The 26,584-nt window shown below is 38.9% G+C and overlaps 1 protein-coding gene across 1 annotated transcript in view; it reads left to right on the top strand.

Annotated features, from left to right (window-relative positions):
* Positions 1 to 26,584, top strand: part of LOC135263222 (histone deacetylase 9-like) — a 112,348-nt gene that overhangs the window by 74,855 nt on the left and 10,909 nt on the right. Inside the window, exons 19-25 of the mRNA XM_064351394.1 lie at positions 1,819 to 1,926; positions 3,191 to 3,246; positions 4,931 to 5,018; positions 8,750 to 8,869; positions 9,307 to 9,404; positions 14,999 to 15,117; positions 23,844 to 23,977. Coding sequence (XP_064207464.1) covers positions 1,819 to 1,926; positions 3,191 to 3,246; positions 4,931 to 5,018; positions 8,750 to 8,869; positions 9,307 to 9,404; positions 14,999 to 15,117; positions 23,844 to 23,977 — 723 coding nt within the window. The remainder of the gene's footprint in view (positions 1 to 1,818; positions 1,927 to 3,190; positions 3,247 to 4,930; positions 5,019 to 8,749; positions 8,870 to 9,306; positions 9,405 to 14,998; positions 15,118 to 23,843; positions 23,978 to 26,584) is intronic.

Genomic DNA, 26,584 nt, shown 5'->3' with positions numbered 1-26,584 from the left:
GGGTTCTACTGTGGGCTCCTCCCTTATTGTTATTATTAAAAGCATACTCAGCTGTGAAGCCTCTCCTGACTTTCACAGATTTCCCTGACATTTGGCAGAATATTACAGAGTACAGGGCTCTCTTCTTCCAGTTCAACATTTTTCAACAGAATTCTCTCCCAGTGACAAATTTGCCATTGGCAATTCCTACCAAAAGCTCAGAAAAGCATAATGCTATCAATATGATAATGTGCTAGGACAGTTTTTGGAAAGGACAGAGATGTGGGAGGGCTGAAATCATGCTCGCAGAAAACATGGAAAGCGTGTGCAAAAATGCTTGCCGACCGCAGCCATTCAAGTTGGAGAATCCAAAATGGAACTCTAGTACCTCTGTCTCTCTAAAATGCAGGCCCTTGATGAGTCACTCAGCTGCAGTTCAAGCCATTTATGCAAATTCAGTCCAAGCACCGCTTTTTTCATTCCCATGTATTTGCAAAGGCTTTTTATTGATGTGTTTTCTTCATGGCACCCTACTGTATGCATGAAATGACATATCGTAAATAGGAAATTGATTTTTGTTTTTGTTTAATTAAAATAGCTCCCTGCTGGGAATATTGTCTTTCAGAAAAGTCTTCACATGGTTATTGTGTATACTTTTTGTTTTCTTTTATTTGGGCCACTAAGAGTGAGTATCGTGTACAAGGCATGCAATTTCTTTGTATAGTGGCTCATTTTGTAATTTAAGGTCTGCACTTTACTATCACCTAATCGGGTGGATATAGCTTATCTAAAATTGACTTCCACTCTTAAGACTAAGTAAAAGATATTTTTGATTGACAAAAGATTTGCCATCGTCTATGAATAGCCTGTGCCGAGCTGCTGATCCATCTATTAGCTACTATTCTTTCACTGTGCTAATCTCACATAGACTTACAGTCAATTTACTAGCAGTTCTGGTGGCTACACTGTCAGTTCCAACACACCATTGGAGATGGCATAAATATTTCACTTTGGAACTATCACAACTCCTACTGGAAAATTTCATTTGCCTTATAACCAAACAGCTGAAGTACACAAATCACAGAGATGTATGGAAAAGCATTTAAATCAAGGGAGTTTAATGTCATTCCACTGACTAAAGCACATGTCACAAGGAATACAACTTAACCAGCTTTGAAGCAGAGTGAAACTCCTTGGCCATTTGCGTGCTATAGGAATGGTAAAGAAGTGCACAAAAATACACTCAACAATTTGGCAAGCCTGGCATGGTGTGGTCAGTATCTAGATTCTGTGCATGCTGTAGATTAGCATACACTGGGTTGAAATGTGGCCCCAGCCATGCCAAGAAGGCACTTCATGCCGACACTGGAGTCTATTGGCCCCTATATGAGGCAACAATTTTTAGATGTTGCAATAATGATGATTCATTAAATTTGTATTCAAGTGAAGTGTAGAGTCAGGGTCTCCCTAGCCTAGTGCTGTGGCTAAGGTTCTTGCTGGCTTGCACACAGGGCATATCCAGCCCATGCGTGTAATGTTGTTTGTAATGAGAAATCTAAACAGGGAACGGCAGTGAGGCATGACAGGAATGTGTTTCCATTGGAGGGAGCTCTGTGCAAGAAAACGAGAAAAAAAAACACAAAAACAAAAAAAAGCACGAGTAAAGTCGAGGCCGAGCTGCGTCCAGAAGGAACTCTGGGATAGGCCAAGACGGAAGACTAATGTTATTGTACATTGGCTGTCACCCTGCCAGCCCTTCCTCACCAATTGCTCTCTTGCTTTTTTCTCCCCCCTCTTCCCTCCTTCCCTCCCTTGCTCCTCACCCCTCTGTTTGCTCAGGTGGACAGTGACACAGTTTGGAATGAGCTGCACTCATCCACGTCGGCACGCACGGCTGTGGGCTGTGTCATCGAGCTGGCGTCCAGAGTGGCCTCAGGAGGGCTGGAGGTGAGGCTTGAACCCAAGTGCGCCGTGTGTGGGAACTAGGCAGGAAGTGGAGTGCAGTTCGAGGGGATGAAAGTGAGAGGGAGGAAGAGAAAGAGGGAGGGAAAGAGAGAGAGAGAGAGAGAGAGAGAGAGAGAAGAAAACAGACCACCAGTTCAGAAAAACGGAGAGTGGGGGATGGGGACAAAGATGGAGTGGTGGGGGTGCTGGGTGGTTTGTTGATTTTAAAGTTTATGGCCCACAAAATTTGTCTGGAAACAGTGCAGCACTGGGTTTATTTTATCATGCCATGCTGTCCTAATATTTCTGTCAGGAATTCCCATTTTGTGAAGACCAATCACAGTCTAAACATTGTATTCAAGTCAATCGACAGCACCACTGCTGTTTTTTTAGTTTTGGCCCCAAACATGTATGACATCTGTCTTGTGATATTTTTGTTAAAAAGGCTTTTCCCCAGGAATATTTATTTTACAGGGCTAAGAATTTTGGCACATCTAGAAAGGAAATGACATACAATTAATCTCGCAAAAGATAAATGAAATTACATACACTGATCTGGACTACAGTGTATATTCCTTTGATCAATTAACTTTTATACTCTGATCATTCTGACAAAGAACTATATACTATTCTATAAAGCAATTACAACTTTATAAATACTCTATCATATATTGGCATTGAAATACATGTCACTAAATCAAAGCCATATTAAATTGTAATTAAGCTCCAAATTATTGTAAATAGAGTCAAATGATCTAAACTGTATTATGTAATTTCTCCCTCTTTAAAGTTACTTAACTTGTCCTAATGACCTGCTTGGGGGAGACTGAAGGCTGGATGTCATTGATACCTTTTTTTCTGTTTGTTTCCATTCGTGATCATATGGCACTATATTATAAGGTTTATGTCCATGCTTCACAATTTAACAAGCATAGGTCATTACCATCACTGCTTATCATTACAAAAATATTTTTCAATATTTTCTCCTTTCTCATTTTCAAAATGCATACAGATAAGCATGCAAACAGATAAGCTTTACCAGGACCATATATCTGTCTATGAAGAATTTAATAACCACTGGGAATATGTTTATTTTGCACTGTGTAAGAAATTACACTTATGATTTGTGAACTACGATCGTGTTTCCTTTTTAGCAAGGCAGGGTTATTACTATGTAGGAATCACTTGCAGTTCCTCGCTGTTTTCCTCTGTCACTTTTCTGTAATATATTGTCACGCGGTGACTGGGCTCTCCTTGACTCTTTCAGAACGGCTTTGCTGTGGTGAGACCTCCCGGCCACCATGCAGAGGAATCTACAGCCATGTGAGTTCTTCAGAACTTCGGTTTTGGCAGTTCAGCATGTTTGTAGTAGTAGCCTGAAATGAAGATTAATAGTGCCCTTTTCTTTACACAAGCGAGTAGAAAAAGAAGTTACTCTATTGTTTTTTTGGCTAAGCTGTACTTGTACGCTTGCTGTGTGATTTCGATGGTGAGCTGTAACTTGCAGATTGTATTGAGGACTGGCAGAGCTACATTGTATTCTGCCAGCTCCTAAGCTAGCCCATTAATGAACATTACATTCACAATTGCTGCTTTTTGTATTTGTGTCAAGAAATGTTTGCTACCATGACAGAACTAGCTGAAAGTATTTTTTTTCAACAGCAGTGTAAGAGGAGGGTTTCCTAATTGTAAGTGTAACTTGCATATAATTCCATCAAAATACTAAAGCACTGCGAAGAGCTATGTTTATATAAATTTGCCAAAACTAGCGTTGAATCTTATTATAGAATTTAACAGCAGACTTTACATCAACCTAAGTGATGTTGCCTTTTCAACCTAGAAGTGACAAAACATTGCAATGAAAGCCTATGGGGCTTTATTTAAAGGACTACAACAACCAGTATCACTCCAATGTATACATGGACAGTACAGTAGTTTCTGTTCAAACGTAAATAGCTGATTTCATGTTTGAACCAATTACAGTTCCACCTTTATGCAATAATGCAAGATGAAGCACCTGCTCTCAATGTGGTGAAAGAGGAGAGCTCAAACTGGAAGCAAATATGCTGCAAAAGGGTATTTTTGGTCACATGATTAGTGCTAGTGACCTAGAAATTTACCAAACACACTAAACTCCATCAGACTTGAACATACAGTATACTGTAGACCCCAGATCCTACACTTACATGATCAGTGCCATGAACCTCATGCGCATAAATGATAGCAACCATGCTTGGTTTTCAGCAACTTATCCAGTGAATGAAAAGTATGTTAAAATGATATATTTGTCAAACAGAAAAGTGTTATACAAGCCCCTCTCCCCCCTTCCATTTAGGTTTTGTCCCTTCAAATCAACAATTTGTCTTTACACAGGTTCCCCTGTCCAAAATACATCTATATCATGCATTTGGTTTTCTGGAGATCTACATGAACACCTTCCAGACCAGCAGAACACAGTCCACCCCAATGAAAAACAACTAACCGACACTTTCAACCTAAACAGTAGTAGTCTTTGTAGCAGGCTGACTAGTGCAGAGCTAACTTGTCCTAATAATGGTTGGATAAGAATCCAAATCATCTAGTCTAATCTAACGAATGAATACTTGAATACTTATTCAGACATGTTTAAGCAAGTCGAACAACAAACAGCCGTTTCAAGACGAAGGCCAGCACCACAGCACAGAGAAGTTGGCAGTTCAAGTTCAGCGCAAGACCAGGTCTGGTCGCAGAGGCCCCTTCATCAACAGGCAGATCAGCAGTCACCTGCGCCTTCGAAACCGAGCGCGTCTGCCAGCGCCAGGTTGAGCCGCAGTCACCTGCGCAGCCCTCGCCCTGGACGCTTAATTGCGAGCAGATGGCGCGGGGGCCGGGAGGGGAAGTCCCCCAGGGCAGCCCCAGAGTCATAACCTCTCAGATCATTTAGCTCAGAAAATAAATCTGAACGTTACTGCTGCACCGTTTCCCCAAAACGTGTTTATTTGTGTTACTGTTCTCCTCTCTGTCCTAGGGGGTTCTGCTTCTTCAACTCCATTGCGATCGCTGCAAAGTACCTGAGACAGAAGTTGAACGTCGCCCGAATTTTAATTGTGGACTGGGTAGGTTTTTTTATTTTTTGCCTTATTAATACAATGATTTTATATTTATTTGTTGAAACTATGTAGAACTGGCAATATGAAACTTTGAAATAACTACGTTTCCAGTTTTGGTAAATGTAAGGCTGATATTATACATATAGATTCAAGTTAACCTTAAATATCAGATTTATTTATTAGAGGAAATATCAGATTTAAGAAGAAACTCTCTTGCCTTTTGTGGAAAATCCATGTGCTTGATGGTTCAATTTCCCTCGTTATCCCTTTTTTAAACAGAATTGTCACTTGTAACTATTAGAGTGCAAATGATTTTAAAATGAATTTTGGTATTTTGTTGTTGGTGCAAAGCCTTTTATTAAAAAATTTGTTAACTTGAAGAAAAAAAAAAAAAATCATACATAACTGTTGTCCTGATTGCTGAGAGATATCTCATCGTGATGATGTCTCATGCAAATGAACGCATTAACAGATACAATGCTAGGGCCCCAATTCCTTCCCTATCCTCTATCAATTGCTCATTTGAATGTGTTCATATAGCTATGAGATATCTGCTCATGGGTTAAAAATATTAGGACCTTATTACTTGAAATAGTTTCATGAGACGTCATTTATATCACCAGCTGTTTAACACCATGTCACTATGAATTGCATTGAATCCACAATATTTCCAGTGTTTAGTGTTTCCATTTTTGTTTGAAAAGCCACTCCATCATTATTTTAGTGGTTATTTAAATTAATGAAAGTATGTCATAATTTGACACCTGCTTATTATTTCAAGGGAAGGACAAAGGACCATTGTAATAAATTGTGTTATTCATCTCAACTGTTAGTTCCGCAGTCAAATCTGTTTATAAATCAGTGGGGTCCAATAGGAAAAATATACATAAATACTGACTTCACAGAGTAAAAACACTTGCTATGCATAGCCTTCCTTGTGTGTGTGTGTGTGTGTGCATGCATGCGTGCACATGTGTGTGTTTGTGTGTGCATATGTGCGTGAGTGTGTGGGTGTATATATATGTGTGTGTGTGCATGCATGCGTGTGTGCATGCGTGTGTGTGTGTGTGTGCATGCCTGTGTGCATGTGTGTGTGTGTATGCGTGCATGCATATGTTTGCGTGCATGCATGCATGTGTGTGCATGTATGGGTACGTGCATGTGTGTGTGAGTGTGTGTGCATGCATGTATGCGTGTGTGTGTGTGTGTTTTGTGTGTGTGTGTGCATGACTGTGTGCATGTGTGTGTGTATGCGTACATTGTGTATGCGTGCATGCGTGTGTGTGTATGTATGGGTACGTGCATGTGTGTGTGTGTCCATACATATGTGCGTGAGTGTGTGTGTGTGTGTGTGTGTGTGTGTGTTCCTGAATGCTATAAGCTATGAGACAAGCATCCAGAGAGACTTCCTGTAAACAGACACGGAGGCTGTGAATGTGATTTCATAGAGGGAAGTGTATTTCCCACTAAACAAGATCTGCTCTTAACAGTTGAGACCTTTTTAACACTGACACCTGAAGAAACTAGCGGGCTGATTTACAGGCCAGCCTTTTATTTTACTAGCTGTTCCCTAGGAGGTGTAATAGGTTGTCTGACAAAGCTGAAGCAGGAAACGAACCCTGGCATCCAGCTCAAATCAGTCACATCTGGAGGCAATTACTTATTGTCATTTTTGGGCAAGTGATAAAAGATTTAGGCACAAGAGTGATACGATGTCTTGAGGAAAAATAAGAACCCAATAAAGCCTTTAATCAAATCAGAACCCTTTGCTGCGTGTCTAACAGCTGATACGCCACAAAGTAAACAAGCATGACGCATGTTCCTGATTTAGGAACTAATAAGGGGAGCACACAAAAGGAGCCACAATGAGCTCAAAGAATGTGGCTCTGAATGCCCCAGGGCCATTTTTACGCATTTGCTTGAACGTTTCTGCTCACATAGAATTGTATAATTGTGGTGCAGTTCCTCTGATTGTCATCTGAAAGTTTACACATTGTACACATGTGGTACATACCTCAATTTCTAATGATCTGCTGGCAATTACATGTCATTGCAATTCTGATCAATTATTTAGCCAGTTTTTCCCTGCAAATAAATGCCACTTTTTAAATAAACTTGTTCTGTTAAACACTTGGCATTTTGTATGTTGCTGAAATGCCTTGTTTTCACAAACCTACGATATCCCCTCAGTAAAATGTGGCCCACTCTTTCCCTCTTGATCACCTGCTGCGTACATGGTGGTAATGATGGTGACAGGCTACATTGACTTTAGCATGTTTTTGTAAGAATCACTCCATTTTATTTTTGCCACACAGTTAATGAAACATAACATTTCTTGCATTTGCACACTCTGAATTTGACACGTATCATTAAGCAGAGCTGTTCCAGTAGGGACCTGGATTTGCAGTCGATCTAATACGCCAGGGTTTCATTTCATCTCTGTTTTGCAGCCCTATATCATTTCCTTTAAGACCCAATGTTCTGCGTTTAACAGCTTTGAAGTGCGCACAGATCTGACACAACGTTAAGTTTTTCCTGCATTCTGATCCAAAACCAAGCCTTTTAAAAGTATTTTATTGATTTCCATGGCTTTCCAAGTGGCACATTTTGGGATACATCTGTAAAATAGACTATCACTCACATAGCCTTCTAGGGTAATGTGATTACACTGTGTGAGCTTCTGGGGAGATATGTTCATATTTGAAAGAACAACCCACGTTTCATTATACAGTCTTTGGATGTAGTGAGGTTTCTGTAATTTTATGTAATTCTGCTGTCAGGGATGTTTAAGTTTCTCTAATTGCTTATTTTGCATTTGATTGGTGGAGAGATGATCAGGCAATGAAGCTACATTAGGGTAACATCACTCCGTTACTTAAGTAAAATGCTCTTGTGCAGGAAGGATAAAGATGCACATTGTTTTCCCTGCCTGTGCGTATTGGCAGGCAGTGCACAGTGTTTATGAGGTGATAGATGGTTATAACATTTCTGCTCATTATTTTTCATCATTGTCACATCCTCAAGCTCCGTTCTATTGACTGCAATTCAAAACCATTTGAGTCTTTTCCCCTTGATTTTGTCCAAATGAAATATTTGCATTTCCTTTAGGGCCACATTTAGCCTGTGGATTATGAACTGTTGGCACTTAATAAGCTATAAATTTTCTGAGTACAAGTGGATACTGGACTCTGTCTGCAGGATACACAGTACAGAGACGCTGTATTGAAATATTTAACTGAGTGCAGGAGGACTGCGGTTTCTCAGTGACAGCTTGCCTCTGTCTCCTGGGTATACCTACCATGATTTCTAAAGAAGTGAGTGCATTAAAGAGTAATTCACCTGGAGCAAACATTCATGAAGGGTTTAGTCACTGTGTGTTTGTATGTGTATGTGTGCGTGTCTGTGTGCGTGGGTGTGTGTGTGCGTGTGCGTAATGTGTGTGTGTGTGTGTGTGTATGTGTGCATGTGCATGCATTTGTGTGTGTGTCTGTGCGTGTGTGTGCGTGTGTGTGTGCATTTTTGCATGCGTGTGTGAGTGTGTGTGTGCGTGTGTGTGGATGTGCTGTGTGTGTGTGTGTGTGCGTGTGTGTGCATGTGTGTGTGTGTTTGCACACATGTGCATGTGTGTGTGTGTGTTGGGGAGAGTGGGGGTGAAGAAGGGGCATATAGAGGGGAAGCGACTTTTGTGATTACACTAAACATTATTGTGCTTGTCATTTGTTTTCTTTGGCCCTCAGGATGTTCACCATGGCAACGGCACACAGCAGGCCTTCTATGCTGACCCTGCCGTCCTCTACGTCTCCCTGCATCGCTATGATGAAGGGAACTTCTTCCCTGGGAGTGGAGCCCCTGATGAGGTGGGTTCTCAATTTCAGTAAAAGGTCTGGGACTGCCCTGCACCCCCACCTCTTCACAACCCCCAACCCTCCTCCCCCCACGCTGCACTACCCCGTCTCTATGAAATGGCACCCTGCATGATTAGCCCCCTATTTTCTCAGTCCTGCCACAGAGCAGCCAAATTGTACCCGATTACTTAAATTGCCCTGCGGGACCCCACTTCCCTCCCGCCTGGCTGCCCCAACCTCCACCACTACCACCCGTCCCCCACTCCCAACCCCCTCCACCCCCACACCCCCCCTCCCCCCCCGGCTCTCCCTAGAACAAGTGCAGGGCCCGTCTCCGAACCCGTCAGGCACCCTGACTCGCGGGCCGCTTGACGTTTTGTTTGATGATGGTTGCCAGAAAGCGTGACCGCTCCATGTTATTTCTGTTCTGGTGTTTCCCTGTCTCGCAGCGTGGAAGCGGCCTTGGCGAGGGCTATAATGTAAATATTGCTTGGACAGGTGGCCTGGATCCACCCATGGGAGACGTGGAGTACCTCGCAGCTTTCAGGTTGGTATGCTCCAATCTGGTCTCTGCGAATAAGATAAATAATAGCGCGGCATTTTCAGCAGCTAATGTGCTGAGACAGTGTTTTGGACCGACTAGATCATCAGATGGAACATTCCAGATCGTTGTGGATGAGCACACAAACTGAAATTGATGTTGTACATTTTGTGTCACCTCCTTTCGATTTGGAATTGCTTGAACGGGCTTGGAATTTCTTCCATAATAATTATGACATTCATAATACACCATTTAAAACGAGAAAAAAAAAGAGATCTGAGTAAGCATTAGGAAATCTGACTGTGGTGGTGCATGCTGGGAATTGCTCGATTTTGATTAACATCACAGATCAAAACAAATATCTGATACGTGGCATTACGTATATATTTGTCAGAATTTGTTTGGTTAAATTTTTGAGGCTGTGTTTGTCTTGGGTAAAATAAAGTGAAAATAAATACTATTGAAACTGAAATAATAATTTTATGTGAAAAGAGCATAAAAGGACCTTTGGATTTTGTTCTATAAATACTGCCAAACGCAATTAATATCCAAAACTGTCACTTGTCAAATGTTTATGTTAAATGAACCCATTCAAAACATGAAAACATTTTTTTTTTTTTTTCACAGTCTACAGACTTTTGTACATTTTACAGATTTTTCTAACCTGTGAAAATTTAAGCTATACTGAAAATATAAATAAATGTATTTTTCAGTAGAAGAGCATTAACTTTTTGTGTTACTATGACATTAGTATTAATGGTAATGTGCCTTTTTTAAATTTCTAATACACTTTAAAAAATGTACATACTTTAATATGCTTTACCAATGTGAAGTAAATGTGGAAGAGTTTTTTAACTGGTGAAAAATTCTTGGACTACCAAGTCTCCATTCTGAAGGGATCACCCTTCAAGAAAGTCTATAAAAAACGGGCTTTGATGACTTTGAACTTCAAAGTTCTCACTTAAGAACTCTTAAGAATAATTTAAATTGGGACACAGTGCAGATAATCAGTACTGGTCCTAATTTTTACATGAAGATCACCCAAATCAGAAACCTTTGCCATTCCTTCCATTCTAAATTATACACTAGGACTTGACTGTGGGTTTATTGTGAAGTGAAGAAAGAAGTCACTGGCAGAAAAAGGGCCCCTGACACAAGTTTGTAATTTGTGATTGATGGCTGGGTGGGACAACATTTTAAATGGCAAATGATTAAAGTTTTTTGACATAATGACACAAATATTTACATTCAACCCAGCCCATGATATATACCCGATAGGATTCAGTTACAACAAAGGAAGTAGATATTTGACAGGAATGACTGCAGAAATTATAAATAATATTCATTTTTCCGTAGGATCCCTTCGTTGTGATCAGCTAATAATGAAAGACAAAATAATGAAATAAGTACATGAATATATGTGACAGTCACACAAAAAGTTGTACTAATCACATTAAAAAGAAAAACAAGGTAATTTATGTTACCTGTAAATACTTAATGATGGTGGATTTGTGATATTCACATGTATATAGTGATAAGAAAACACCTCTAAACTGAAATGGAAAACATAATGTACATGCATAGTCCTGCTCCTTGTGTCTGTTTAATCGTTAAACTTGTCACTTCCCAAGTAAAGAACATCTGCAAATGGAAAGATCATAAAATTAGCAACCTAAAACCATTTGTTTATTTTGTTTTCACCTGTGACCTTGGCAACATCTATATCTGCAAATCAAAGTAATAATCTCATAAATGCTGCCCAGGAGCCTTGGGCAAAAAAGTGCTCATTTAAAAGCTGGGAAAATTGGATACCTGATAATGACTTGGGGTGACTCATAAATGTTTGTGTTTTGTTTTTGTTTTGTTTTGCCTTTGTTATTTGCCATTTGGCTGAAGTACAAGCTTGCCACAGGGGGAAAAAATCTTCATAATGAAGGATGTAAATGCTTGTAAAAAAAAAAGGTTTATGTGCAGTTAACAATTAATTAAGCAGAAACCATTCTTGTTGACTGTCATCATATATGTATTGTGCTTTTTCAAACAAATTGGCATTTGTTAGTGTTTTACATTCAGTAAACAAGATTCATGGGCCTTATCATGAACAGTGATAATGCATTGTATCCGACTATTATTCGCGTTGAAGTGAAAAACTGCTCCAAACACTACTGCTCATAATCATGACCAGACTAATTCATTTTGGGGCACTGAAAGAAGGGGCTACTAGCTAAACTGAGCATGTCCTGGCTAACCAGGTGGTGATTCAAATAATAACACTTTCAAACACTGAACTGCATTCAGCACTGTGTGTGCATAAGAGTTGGGTTAGACACCTGCTTGTACATGTTATGTTTGCGCATATAAAAGGAAATGTGCACACATAACAGGCTAAATATTTATAAATACAAATAGAACATTCATATTTTGGTTTTATAGATACCAGAGTTTCTGTTCTTTGACAAAACAAACAAACAAACAAACAAACAAAAAAACAGTCATCCTCACTTTGGCCTGTGTTTTCGGTGAACTGGTTTTCTAGCATAGGATTCAGATTTTTCTTCAGGAAGAGTTTTAAACGTAATTATTTCTTCCATTGTGATAATTCCCAACCCTAATGTATTATGATCCTGCTAACATGGTAATTGTCTGGATTGCACCAAAACCATTATGATTGTTCCATCTTATTAATCATTGCTTAAATGGATTGTGATTCAATGATTGTACCCATGTAGAGGATTTGAACTGAATTGCTTTTAACAAAACCTGTCAGTGAATAAGCTTTGGCCTAAGTGGTATTATGTGGACTAAGAATGACATTTCTTGTCAGATGCTGCAAATAATAGTCATTTGTTTTAATTCCATTCTAAAATAATCATCAAAAGTTTGGCACAAGAAAATTGACTCCAGTGAAAATTCAGTCCAGTTTAAATTCAATCAAAATTTGCTCTTAACTCAGTAATTACCATAATGAACTTAATAGACTGTATTTATGAAGAAGACAAAAATTACAGTTGCATTTGTTATCAAAGGAGTGGATGATGAAATATGAGCTGTTTCATCATTGCATTTTCATTATTCTAGTGATGGTGAGCAAACCTATAAACCTCAGATGTACATATGAGAAGATGAATTGTTTTTCATAGTGTTTTAAAGGACCAATGAAAAATGAAAGGACCATGAAAGGAGAACCAGAAGCCCAGTCAAGGAGAAAAAATGACCAGCGTCTATGACAAACAAAATAATGTGCATGTTTATCAGACCTTCAGGCCCCAGGGCTGAGAATGGAAAAATTATTTACCAAAGCATGAAAATATTCAATCACTAGAGGCAGGGGGCAAGAGTGTTTTAATGACCTAGTCCACAGGCCTTTGGCTAGCTGCAGGCTTTCTCAAATGGCCATGGACCCTGCCACACTGACTGCCAGCCCTTGGGTCATGAGTGAGATGAAACAGATAAGATAATTGAGTCTAATGAAATCCAGAAGACGCAGTCCTGGCCAGCATTTTTTTCTTCTTCTTCGTCTTCTTCTTGTTGAGCTTGAATTTGAAGAGTGCGTGTGGAAGTGGAGCTTTAATTCAAACCAGGGCCACTCTGCTGGGCCTAGTAGTCCGCCACTTTGATATCGTTTGAAGTTCCGAAAGTGTTCACTGCCCCACTGGCCCGCTGGGCTCAGTTGCTGTGGTTACCTTAATTACCACGCTTTACTGCCGACTTTACAGCACAGGAAAGGAGCCATTATATGTTCTGTCGACATTCGCCTCTTTTTGGGCCAGGGGTTAAAGGTCATGTGAGGGAAACCAAAATAATTCACTCTGAGACAAAGGGGGAAAAAATCTCAGCATGAGAGAGGATAAAAATACCGAACAACCGAAAAATGTCCAACTTCTTTAGTCATGATTAGTGTAGCAGATATTTAAAAACAACAACAACCAAAGCAAAGCTTGCAAAAAAAAGTCAACATCCATGTTTTTGCTATTGTAGTTTCAGTAAATGTACCACGTACCCATGATCTGTGATCTATGTTCAGATACTAACATGGAAAAAATCCAAAAATGCAATCAGATCTCGTGGGATTTATTTTGAAAGGCTCGTGCAGATGTTCATAACATTGCAACTGATGTGATTTACATTTACACAAGAGCAGCAAAAGAAAGAAAAATCATGAAACAAAATCACCATCAGCTGTATTTTTGAACTCATTCTTTATTTACCCATCCTTCTCAGCCCCATGCCTCAGATCCAGTCCTCAGAACAGCCGAACACCTCACCGCTCCACGGTTATTTCGCAGTGTTGCACTCACATAATTAGAGATATGATTGCCTCCACATTTGTATCCAAATGACTTGCATTAAATTACCACCCACAAAATTTCACAGCAACTTAAATCCTCAAAGACATTTATCTTACTACTTCACAGACAAAAGGAAAACTGTTCAGATGGGAATTGCGGGGAAAAGCGTAAACAAACAAAGCAATTATCTGAAGAAGGAAGGAAGCAATACTCTCTGTGAACATCTCCTGAACTTTAGTTGAAAGAGTGAGCATATCTGGTTTTACATGATGCACTGTATTGTATTACAAAGCTTTTCGTTTTACAAAAAGGTTTTCATTATCTGTCATATTTAATGAGCAATGTGTGTTGCCTCTTGTATTCAATGAAAAAAGGTATTCGTACATACATACATATATACATTTTTGTGGAACTTTGTTCTACCCATTTATTCACAATTGAAAACAAGATGAAGAATGTACAGCATCACCATACTTTATACAAATATACACACACACATATATATATATAATTTTTTTTGTGATTTTCTTTGTTCATGGATAACTTGCTAATGGCACAGTATGACTGTAAGTTATAGTATGATGGACAGCTGTATTTCCCACAGTGTGGCTCCTTTTCACACAGACATAGCCCACAGCCACAGAGGAGAGTTAATGTAGTGTAGCGCAGGAAAAAAGCAGTCATTATCAGGCCACTCTGCAATAATGGCCACTTCATGCCGCAGCACTAAATGCCTAATTACAAGGGTTTTGGCACAGACCACACTTGCATGAGTGTCCCCCTTTACACCACAGGCCAGTCCACACAGTCATCTGCACTAGGCTGTTGGGTGCAAAAGCAGCATGACGGCTGGCCATGACCAGATCACACGTGATATCAACATAACCAATGAAGAGTGTCCTGCGGTCCTTAATCTCTATCAAAGGGGATATCATGCAGTACTGGATAAAAACACGGGGAAGAAAAAAAGAATTTTGGGATTACAGGACTGCTCAGCTAACAGCAATAGCGTGTCTCATGACAGTTTCTTTCTTTTTAACATGTTTATTCCTTATTTCTGAAGGACCTAGTCCATGTGCTGTGGGGTACGCAACAAGACCAAAAGCTGAATATGCTGAAAGGAATTGTTTTTTAAAAACTGAAGTAAACTGTACTCTAGTAATGACGTTAATCAAAAGCATTTAACTTGCCAAAGACAAACTCACACAAACATTATGACCGTTACTTTTGTCTTCCTTTCTTTTTTCCTTCTTACATACATATGAGGCCTATTTTGCTTATACCACAATGCTTTCTCTTTTTTTTCTCTAGGACAATAATCATCCCTCTTGCCCATGAGTTTGATCCTGACGTGGTGCTGGTGTCAGCTGGGTTTGATGCCATGGAAGGTCATGAACCACCGCTGGGCGGGTACAAAGTCACAGCTAAATGTATGTGCCCTTTATTTTCTGTATTAGACTGTAATCAGCGGTGGTGTGGTAACCAGACTGTGGTTATACAATTCATTGGGGGGACACTGCTGTTGTATGTCTGAACAAAAAGTACTTAACTGGAATTGTTTTAGTAAATATCCTGTGACATAAATTAATTACTGTTTAAGCAAAACCATAGTCACACAGTATAAGATTGTTTACCAAGCAGATTAATTATAAGAAAGTAAAACTGCACCTCCTCGATGCAGTAGAGCTGGAGGTGCACACAAACCAACAGGGTTAAAAATTTGACATTTGTTGCAATGCTGCGGAAGCATTTTGATGCAAATACAGAACAGCTGCCGATATGCAGGGACACATTTAGGGGTGGCCTGTAAGTGGAGAGAGTTAATAGAAAAATTGCAGCGATCTCAGTACATTTGCCTGTTTTGAAGTCCTATTGATGTCATTTGTAACGCATTGTACACTACATAGCGAGTGAGTGTTATTTATTGGGGATGCCATTTAACCTATACCAAGTAGAGGCATTTCTAGGAATCAACAATACACACATGCTAAATAAGAAAAAATAAAATATAATTAAAAACTATTCAAGAGGCTAAAACAAAATGGGTACCAAACAAAATATATTAGCAAAATATTAATACTGTACTGCTTGGTTGTTAATCGTGAAAAAATTAATTTAAATGTAACTGCCACATTTAAATTAATCATGAAAAACTAATTTAAATGTATGTGCCAAATTGTCCTCAATTACTGGTCCAGTTTAATTGGTGAGTGGAAAAAACACATCCCTCTGTACTATACAAGCATGCAAGGCAACTCTCCAATGTGAACTTTTAAAACTTAAAAATGTGCAATAAGGGTATTATAAATTTTCTCTTCTGTTCATGTAAACAAGTTGCGGCATCAGATCTGGAATTCTTCTGCAATGCCACAGGAGAAAAGGCTTAAATAGCGTTAAATAGGGTAATAAAATCTCAACACAGAGAGGAGGGGGAAACTTGCAAGGATTTGGGACTCCCTGGTGAAGCATCAAAGGATTTGGCAGACCGTTGTCTTTTTTTTTTTTTCTCTAAACAAACACTCCTTATCTGTAACCGTATTCTAACATGAGCTTTTCACGATCATGGACTTCAAAAACATGCCACAGAGAGGGGGCCAGAGACCCAATAACCCTAAGAATGGCCCACTATCAGGCCAGGGCCTGGTCACAGGAGCAGGGGCTTCCATGCTGTTTGTTGTTGTCCTTTTAGCTGCATGGGACGATTAGGGACCATATGTGTTTTAATCTGTTAGACTCTGCCCTGCCCCCTCCCCCCTGTTACCTGGTGACAACCCCCTGCGATGCTGTCGGGGCTGTAATGACAGCTTCAGGATTTCATTATCTTTCTTTGACTTTATGCTCAAATGAGCTTTAATGTTTAATTAGATGATTTAATTGCACAAAAAAAATCATAAAAAAACATGGTTATATGTTACTCTCTAAACCAATTTATATATACTCTTTGACCTCTTGTCACATGTAGTTTACCCTTTGAAAATACTTTGGAAAATTGAAAACGCCTTTCATGTTAGCTGACTGAACGTTTTTTTTTTTGTTATAAGTGTAGTGTTCTTATTTGTATAATTTGTAGGACATTCAACTTTTACGCTTGTGCTTCACAAACTAGTTTAAACCTATGGAATTTTTTATCATTTACAATGATGACCTGCATCATATTTTTAGCTCGGGGGGTTGTACCAGACGAAACACACGTGAACATGGGGGAAACATGCAAACTGCAAACTCCATGCACTGAGAATCTGGGAGGCACCAGGCAACACTGCACTACCTTTAGGCTTAAGGATATAATGAGTATATGAAGCATGCTCAATTTTGCCCTTTTGCAGTGGCTTTTTGGTTTGGCCTTTACTTTTTAGGGCTTCCCACAATCTAAAAGTAATACTTTCTTGGCAAATGGACACTCTGATTAGCAAGCAATGGGGTGAGAATGTTGATACAAGCCAGTTTGGAATTAATGAAAACCTGGTGCTCACTTTAGAATCTGCCAGAACCTAGCGATATTTCCATACCAACACACTTCCTATAATTTATTGTAAGATATTACTGCAGCTGAAGTACAGTAGAAAATGAAGAAATCAAATCAGAGTGGGATCGACTCTGACTCTAACGATGTAAAAATGACTAACAGAGTGTTAAACATTTTTACATTTCACTGAATAAAATATTTGCTGTTTCACATTGATATGCAAAATTATTCTGTGTTTCTCAATATCTGTGAAAATATTTGTAGCTCTATCATCACTAATAGTACCACTCAGGGATTATGGGATTGATCACCACGATGATATCCCCTGTCCGGAGTGCCTGTCATCCTGTCATTGGTCACACTGTGATGGGAGCTCCAAAAGGGAGTCTAGAGGTTGACTAAACACAAAGCACCCTGGGTACTTTATGACAGCCCCAGTGTAACTCTATATCTCAGTGCATGCAACAGCCTGCTTTGAACTTGATTTAGCACTGCGGTCACAAACGGCGAGGTTTTCCATCCTGTTAGCCGGTGCCAGCACCCTGGTGATACGCCGATTGGGGACGCAGATAAGTCAACCTTAAGTGTTCTCAAGCACTGGGAAGGAGACACATGGATCCTGAACAGTTTCCTGGAGAGACCTGTGTACAAACGGACACAGGACACTGCGGTATTAAGGGCTCAAATCGCAAAGTGTTTTACTAAGTGATTACACACTTTCACCTCCAACCCTTCATGACCTCATGCCTTTTTAACGAGAGCATTTCTTAGCACCAAGGTTACGGTTAGCAAAATAATTTGACATTGTCAGTTGGTTCTACAATCAATAATTTTACTTCTTAACCGTTACTCATCTAATTGTGTTTTTGAAAGGTTTTTCTTAATCATACACCAGCTATCATGACATTTAAAGAACTGGTCCCCATTTCATGTGTGTGGCTGACTGAGTTAACCTAATTAGTTTCTTGAAGTTTTGGGATAAACCCAGAATTTTCGGTTTCATGAAGCAAGTTCACAATTTAGTCAGACTTGTTACCCAGGCAACAGACTCTTAAGCTCAGACCTGCAAAAACTCAGGTTTAAGTTGCAGATGAACAAGATGAACAAGATGAACACAGATTACGTATATAAGCCACCCGGTGAAATCACACACACCAACATCAGAAATGACCACACCAGAGGTTCTTTTTGATGAAGGGAAGGGGTCATCATTGTAAGAAGAGCTTTTAGAAGGGAATGTGTTTTTAGAGACCAGCATGATCCTTTAAGGCATTTGGATGATTATCTTTATGAGCGCTACCGGTTTAGTCATGAGGGAAGTATTTACCTCCAGCGATTAATAGGAGTGCACAATGCCAACTCTACAGAGTGAAGCAGAGCCGTAACAGTGACACAGGCACTGTATACTGGACTGTGTGTGAATACAGCAGCACATTTTTAAATGCCGTTGGCAATGCTGAAAATATTATAAACATTGTGTATCACCTATCATATATAAAATGCAAAGCAAAGTGCTTCATATTTGAGAACAAGAATAAAAATTAAATAAAACCAACCAAACCGGATGTAAGATTACACAAAAAATACAGTAATTTGTGGTAAAATGTGAAAATGAAAACATGGCAGAGGAAAAAAAATGTACTAAGACGAAGTGAAATAAGAAATATCATTAAAGCCACAGAAATGAAAATATCAACAAAGCCACAGTATGTTGAGTGATCAGGAAAGTGTACGTTGCATTCAAAAGGCACGTCAGTGTGTTCCTCAGATTTCCTGTCCATGCAAGGGTAAACACTATTAAAGGAGGTTTCTGTGCAGTCACAGGTAAATCTGATATCATTTGCAAGAGGGTGTCACAACGGTATTGTTTATATAATCACTAATAAATGTTTTTATAGCATTTCCCTCCCTCTAGTAGCATGACCAGCTGAACTGGCTCTCTCCTGGGCCCTGCTATGTTTGACGGTTGGAGAATGACCTGTCGCTGAGCTCGGTTGGGGGGGGGCAGTGTTTAGTACAGATACAAAAAGGTATTAGTAGACGACTAGATGTGATGAAGGATGAACTGGACCAACCACTACTATAGAAGCTGCTGCATCCAGCCACTGGTTCAGAGCAGGTACCCTTGAAGCTTGTGCTGCAGCTTCAGTAACTCTCCAGCTGCAGCACAAGCTTCTCAGCAGGGGTGAAGGTTTGAGGTGCTTCTTCCCCCCCATCCGTCCTCATCTTATCCTCAGCTTTTTTCTTGCTAGCTACATTACAATAGTTTTCAGAGGTTAACCACTTTACCTAGCTACCTTTTTGTCATATATTTTTACATTTGGCTTTGACCTGCTGCCAGGTCCTTTTGTATCTGCTGTCACATGACCTTAGAAGTCATGGTTCTGATAATATTGTCAAGCAATGACAATAGTATGAGAACCTTGTAAAAATTGTTCCTGGTGAAAATGCTTCTTTTTATACTTTCTGTACTGCAAAGGATGATAGATTTTTTGTTTCAAGTAGAACATTTGCCCAAAATGGCCTCATGGACTGAATGAGTTTCTGGGTTGGGACTTGTGTTTAGGTTCCACTTGTGAGATCTAAACATACTTCACTTTAGGCTGAGAGCCCCCACAGAGCCATCAGTTCACACTCCTGCTCAATCCCATTACCTTGTTCCATAGACCCCCTATTGTTTATATTCAATTACTGTAAATCAAGCTTAATTTGAATTGGGGGGAGTGTCTTAACACGATGAGCATTAGGATTTTGCAAATATAACTACTCAGTAGCTGGAGAAAAAAAGGGGAGAAGGGTTGGTCTCGTGTTTAATGGTCAATCAGTGGCAGTCACCTGTGTGTGGGATGTGTAGAATGTAGCTCAGTTTATCAAAATAGTGTTGTGGCACGCCTATACCAATATTTTTATTGCATATTCTACAGAAAAAAAAACAACAGAAATAAAAATAAATAAATCACTATTTTCTGCTATCAACACAAACATGTGACTGGAAGGGAAAATCGAAGTGTTGGAAAATATTTTCCACTTCTGCGTTCCTTCATGTAGTGCAGTTATTTATAGCATTGTATGAACATCCTCACCTGACTTTAGCAATCTTTCTTAAGCTGTGGACATATATCTATGGGGAGAAGCTGAACGACTTCAGTATTTATTCGTAGGAGAGTAACCTGGCAAAAGGATTCCCCCTGAGACCACAAGACATTATCAGAAGAAGTATGAAATGGCAGCACTCTTCACTCCTATAAGTCCGCTGTCTGGTCCTTCCCTACACTTTGCAATGAACCTTGTCCTGGCATTCACCCCTGCCATGCCTACTTACAAAATACAGAAGCCAATGATGGTGTTACCAATGTACTATCATCACTCATTTGCCCTGGAGTGCTATTCATAATTGTGAATTATTCAGAAATTATCACAATATTAAGCATAAATGTAATTGCAACACTATATTAAATGCATATTAATAAACCATTAATAAAATACTGTAAACACACCAAACATCTGTGCCAGTAACATTAATTCCTTGTTCTGCAGAGCCTGTCTGCAGTGAACCTGACAAATATTTTTTAATTTGTATATTGTGTATTATTTCAAAGTATGATATGTATTAAAACATTGAGCAGCGGCTAAATAATTGAAATTAAACATTTTTAAATCCCAATTAAATTATATAATTTTGTACAAATACATACACATTCACACTATTTGATCATTTGACAACCTTACTAATTACAATTTACACATTAGCTGTACAGGTGAAGAGCTACTGAAGCTATTTACATTGTGTACTTTGCTAATGGGTACAACATTATGCTCTTTACAGGATTCAAACAGGCAAACTGCTGGTTACAAATACACTTTGAAGCAGATCTGTTGTTTCAATTGTGAATGTGATATGATGATGATATTGTCTGTAGTATCCCAATAGAAATATACATATTTATACAAGTACAGTATAGTATTAGTATGAAGAAAACGGTAACGTGTGTAATTTTGAATGTGTACTATTATATATTTAGCAACAAATAATTTTAAAAACATATTTCTTCATAGCTTTGAAATGCACAGGAAGAAAGAATAAACACTAAAGGTCAAAGTACCTTATATTTGAATTATTTGTTAGAGAGATATTTGTCAAGATTAACGCTCATCTAAATACTGATAAATTAAGCAAGTTATGCTAATCAGCCTTCACGGCTCATCTGCAGCAAGGGCTTGAAAGTTTCTTAGCTGATGTCATTTGCGCTTTAATAACAAGCACCCTGAAAATAGTGAATAAACAGTGAATAAGTAATGGATTTCCATTGATCACACCCATGGCAAAACATTTGAACAGTTTGGTTTTTCCTTGCTGTAAATCCATTGATAAAAACACCAGGTCCATTTCTTTAAAATAAGTTGAAATGCGTGCAGCGCCAGATGTGGTGATTCAATTCAGATGATTCTGACCAGCGGTACATTTCACATGTGTTTTCCCATTGTGTGACACTACAAACACTCGCTGGAAACATAAGAAAAGCTCTATCCACTGAAGGCATTATTGGTTTTTGCTTGTTTGTGTGTATCACCTCGGTTTTTGTCTTTTCATTCCTCCATTGCTTTGGTATTACTCTTTTCTCTGTGATTGTATGTTGTTCAGCTGCTTGAATATTTATATACCACATGTATAAAACATGGGCCTCATCTGGAAAAGGTTAGCTTGCCGGTGTCCTTTTGGGCAAAAGTCAAGTTCTCCTATGGAGGCGCGTCCATTCCCAGTATGACTACTGTAAAAATTCCTATAGCTCCGTGCGGAAAAGAAGAAGGCTGTACAGAAAGCAGTGCTCATTGATAAGTAAAACGACGAGTATTTGTGGGCAGTTCTCACTAGATGAAATTGATGAGAATAATCACTGTGAAATGCTGAGCTACTATTACACTTGCACGCTGAGGTATAATGCTGTATGTGATGACTGAGATATAGGCTGCCTGAGTTGTGTGCTGGTGACCTTAAAAACATTAAAATAAAATGTGAAGATTTATTTTAGGCTTACTGAGATGGGAAGTAATAATTAATACCAGTGAACCAGCGATCTGGGTTAAATATGTATTTTTAAATGATCTAAATCTTTAGATGCCTGTAAAATTTGAAAACACTCCTGCAGATCCCTTTTTCAATACAACCAAGTGAACAAACTATTCTGTTCCGAATAATGATGAAAACAGATGTTGTTTTAAAGTAATCTGAAAAGATGTACAAACGTGTAAAGGGTTACACTATTTCAGATAACATAATATTTCCAAATTAAATATTTCACCCAGGTCTGTTCTTTTTACTGGAATAAAATGCAAAATACATCTCTGAACATATCCCAGGAAGGTTTGTGTGAAGTGTAAAGTATCACAGACTTATAGATACGGAATGCCAAACCAAAGGTTTCTGCAAAACACACCAAACTCAACAAACCATGAGTCACAACAGAAATAATGTGGGTTCTTTAAAATCTTTTAATGCTAGGCTGCAGTATGAAAAATATGGTGGAACTTAATTTCCACTAAACATAAAATAACTTTAGCACAAATATTGTAAAATAAGTGTGGTTTAAAATTTATTTTTTGATAAAAGACTAGTAAATAAAGTTAAAACATGTATGCATTATGTATGTTGAAAAATGCCTAAATAATAATAATAATAATAATAATACATTCTTCAACATGGCTACTGATCGTGCTACAATGAACTTAAAACTTGGAATGAAAAACCCTGAAAAGAACACTTTTTATTGATGTTGCCACATCAACGTGATTCATCTGCCAGTGAGAGCCAGTGAACTCTGAACATACAGATCTGCTGCTGTTCTGTATGATGCATGCTCATTGGCCAAACTGCTTGCATGTCCCAGCAGTGAGCAGTCAGAATTTGACACATGGAAAAGCTTTGTGTCTGATCATAATAAAACTTTGGATAGAACTGTTCCCTCTGTATACCAGTAAATTCTGATAATAACCCTTGTGTAGAAGATAAGTCATGGAATGGCACTGTAGAGGACAATATTAGTGAAAAGGCTGTTTTTGAATTTGAACACATTGAATTTGAGTTCACTTAAAAGACTAGACTTCAATGTAATTTTTACTATTTAAATTGCAATAGACATGTGAATCTCAGGTGCAAAGTATTAATAGGGATGACACATTTTCAGAAGAACTGATTACAAAACATACACTTTTTTCTACCTTTGCAATAAATGTATGCTATCTATGATATAATTAAAATATATAAACATATATGTGTTTATATAAAGTGCTTAATTTTATACTTTATACTAAACAAAATTTATTTTCAATGATGACAGTTAAAAAAATAATTTGTAATTTTGATCAAAACTGCAGTATCTTTTTTATATTAATATAAAGTTTGTAGTTGTCAGTAATTCTTGTGAAAAGCTATTTGGCCAAATTTCTCAAATCTGATTTCTACAGTGCTTCTGAGGGCAAAGATAAGAGGGTTCAAGAAAGCAGCAACACAAAATGGCTTCTGTCATATATTCATTATATTGTACTGTATATTATGGCAAATTGCTTCTTGTGAAGTTCGCAGCTCCACTGTTAACACAAACAATGCTAACGATGGCCAGGGTATCCTCTGTCCAATAGGACAAGCGCAGAACCCCCAACCCACTCTTATGGGACATGGTCTTTCCTCCGTAGGTTTCAGTCATCTGACCCGGCAGCTGATGCAAGTGGCCCGGGGACGTGTGGTCCTGGCACTGGAAGGGGGACATGACCTGGGTGCCATATGCGATGCGTCAGAGGCCTGCGTCAACGCGCTGCTGGGAAATGAGGTAAAGCGGCATGAGTCATTGCGCAATGCCAGGGACGGCTCCCGCTGCTCGGGCCAGGCACAGCGACGGCATTGTGACAGTCAGACACTGAGCATGCATGAGGGAAACGCAACATACGTGACAATGTGCAAGCAAGCGATCACACAGTTACCCAACACATCCACACAACTCTGGCATTGGCTGCGATTGGCTGGGATCAATGTTTGTCCTTAACTTTTCCTAATGATTAAAAAATACATTGCTTACATTTTCACTTTTACCTAGATATTTACTGAAGCAACACAGGCCTCAATAGTGCAACATCAATGCCCCATCCCTGATACTTGAACTTGCAGCCTCTTTGTTACAAGTAAATTCTATAGAATTTATAAAAACAAAATGGTACTCCATAATAATAAGAAGAGCAGTTTGGGAGAGAGATCCTTTATGTCTGCATTTAAGACTATAATCAGTAAATCAAACCTGCCACATGACATTGCAATGCTCTGCTGCACATCACTGCCCATAACATCCTAGCAAGCTGTTTCACAGGCACTCGGATCAAATAAGTCTAGGGACCCTAAGTCTGACTAGCCTTTGTTAATGTACTTAAACCAGCATAGGACTTCAGGAGTCTACTTCTGCCTAACTGTGGCTTCATCATCCAGTTAGCTAAATTGAACCCTTTTACTCCTTGTATGTTTGACAACCCTTGGAAGATACATAGTCGGATTATGTGGGAAAGTGAAGACAAATTAGGCTTGAATTTGCCAGTTGTTTTCATGGGATTGCCATGTTGAGAACATTTGCTTCTTGGTGTGCACTTCATCCCAAAAAAATTTTTTCACTGCGCTCAAATATCAAAATTATTATTATTATTATTATTATTATTATTATTATTAGGTAAAGGTAAAACTATTTCAGAATGAATACTAGCTAAATGTGTAACGCATAGCTTGTACATCCAATCAAACATTTTCTTTATGTTGTCATTTTTATGCAGTAACCCTAGATGCTATTGAACTTCCACCATAAATTCTCTATTTCAAGAAATTAAGATACTTCAAGAAAACTCAGAACTGAGAAGACATCCATTAATCCATTCAACACTGCATAGTCACGGTGACCACGGTCCCGATTTATGAGCATTTGCCCGGCAATGGCATCATTAAGCATTCAAAGTCCCCCCCCAGTCCATAATCCCAATCTCCCTACTCCCATCCCACCAATCACCCCCTTCCCCTTCCGTGTGGAACTAGAATCTCAAACACCCCCCACCCGATGGCCCCACCAACCTGTTTGTGATCACACTCTCCACCCCATCACAAAGTTGTCCTGATTTTATTCACTTCTCATCTGGTCACCATATACAGCTGGTCAAACAACTACATTGCAGCCTTGCCAATATGTTCCCCATCAAAGCCGTTTTTGTCATTGATTAATACGACGATTATCACTAATTTTCTGCGTCTTCAGATTTACAAATACATGTTGGTGGCAGGGCTTTCGTCTAAAACGAATCTAGATTTGCTTTGGCTGCATTGCACTGCAAATCTGCAAATTACGAAGGTCAGAAAAGAGCTGTGCAGAAGTGCTCTGCAGTTTGTCAGACATGTTTATTCACGTGCCCTGGGATTAAAATCCCTAAACATTTTGCAGGTTCTTTGTTTAATGCTGCTCCTCATTCATCGTTTTTCCTGGCCACTTGTCATCACTGCTGTGCCCACTGACCTGTCCATCTTTGCCATAAGTTTTGATAAAGCTTTTGATAAAGAGCTCTTCCATATTTTTTTTCCATGACCATGAGGGAACCATCTATCTGTCAATAAAATGGACTTGAGCTGCAAGGATAGCTGTAAGTTATGATAATTGTATAAGTGTAACAACAGAAGACAATATACAGGTAAGTTCTATAGTAAAGTTCTACAGAAAAAAATAAGATAATAAATTATAATGAAGAAAAAGTGACTCTTAGCAACATTGAAAATATAACCTCAAGTAAAGCTCGGACCAAGTAGGTCACTCATATTAGGGTATTTGATGTGAGCCAAGCACTTTCCATGGGTATAAATAATTTGGATACGTATCCGACATGTTCTTTAAACAAATGGCCCAGAGCATTTCCCAGAGTTCAGAAATAAACAGAGAATGTTAGTATTGCCAATGAAATTGGGATCAAATGTGGATACACCAATTCAGGGACCATTTCCTGTGCCACACAATGGGAATGGGATAAATATCAGTTAGCAGTCCTTATCCATCCAGAGTACTGGCTGCTGTTACCCATGCAACTGGCAACAGCATGGAAAGGACTCAGTGGAATGTGTTTTGATAGGAAACAGAGTTAGTTCTTGTGTTTAAAATGTGCTGCAGTGGGAATTCTGTCAGGAAAATTCTTCTAAATAAAATAAATATGCATGAAGAATTAAACATAATTTTGTATGAAGTGAACTGCCAGAAAAAAAATGAACTTGGCAGAGCACTGATATCATAAACTACAAAAGTTAAAATTCATAATCCAACAGTTATAGGTGACTTATTAAAGTTGGGCTGTAACTATCACTAAATATGTCATATTTGCTTACCTAGGTTTGATAAAGCATTTCCGTATTTAACCCCATGTTCTGT

The sequence above is a fragment of the Anguilla rostrata genome, chromosome 1 (genome assembly GCF_018555375.3).
Source record: "Anguilla rostrata isolate EN2019 chromosome 1, ASM1855537v3, whole genome shotgun sequence".
In the NCBI taxonomy this organism is placed as follows: Eukaryota; Metazoa; Chordata; class Actinopteri; order Anguilliformes; family Anguillidae; genus Anguilla; species Anguilla rostrata.
This window is presented reverse-complemented; position numbering and strand designations above follow the sequence as displayed.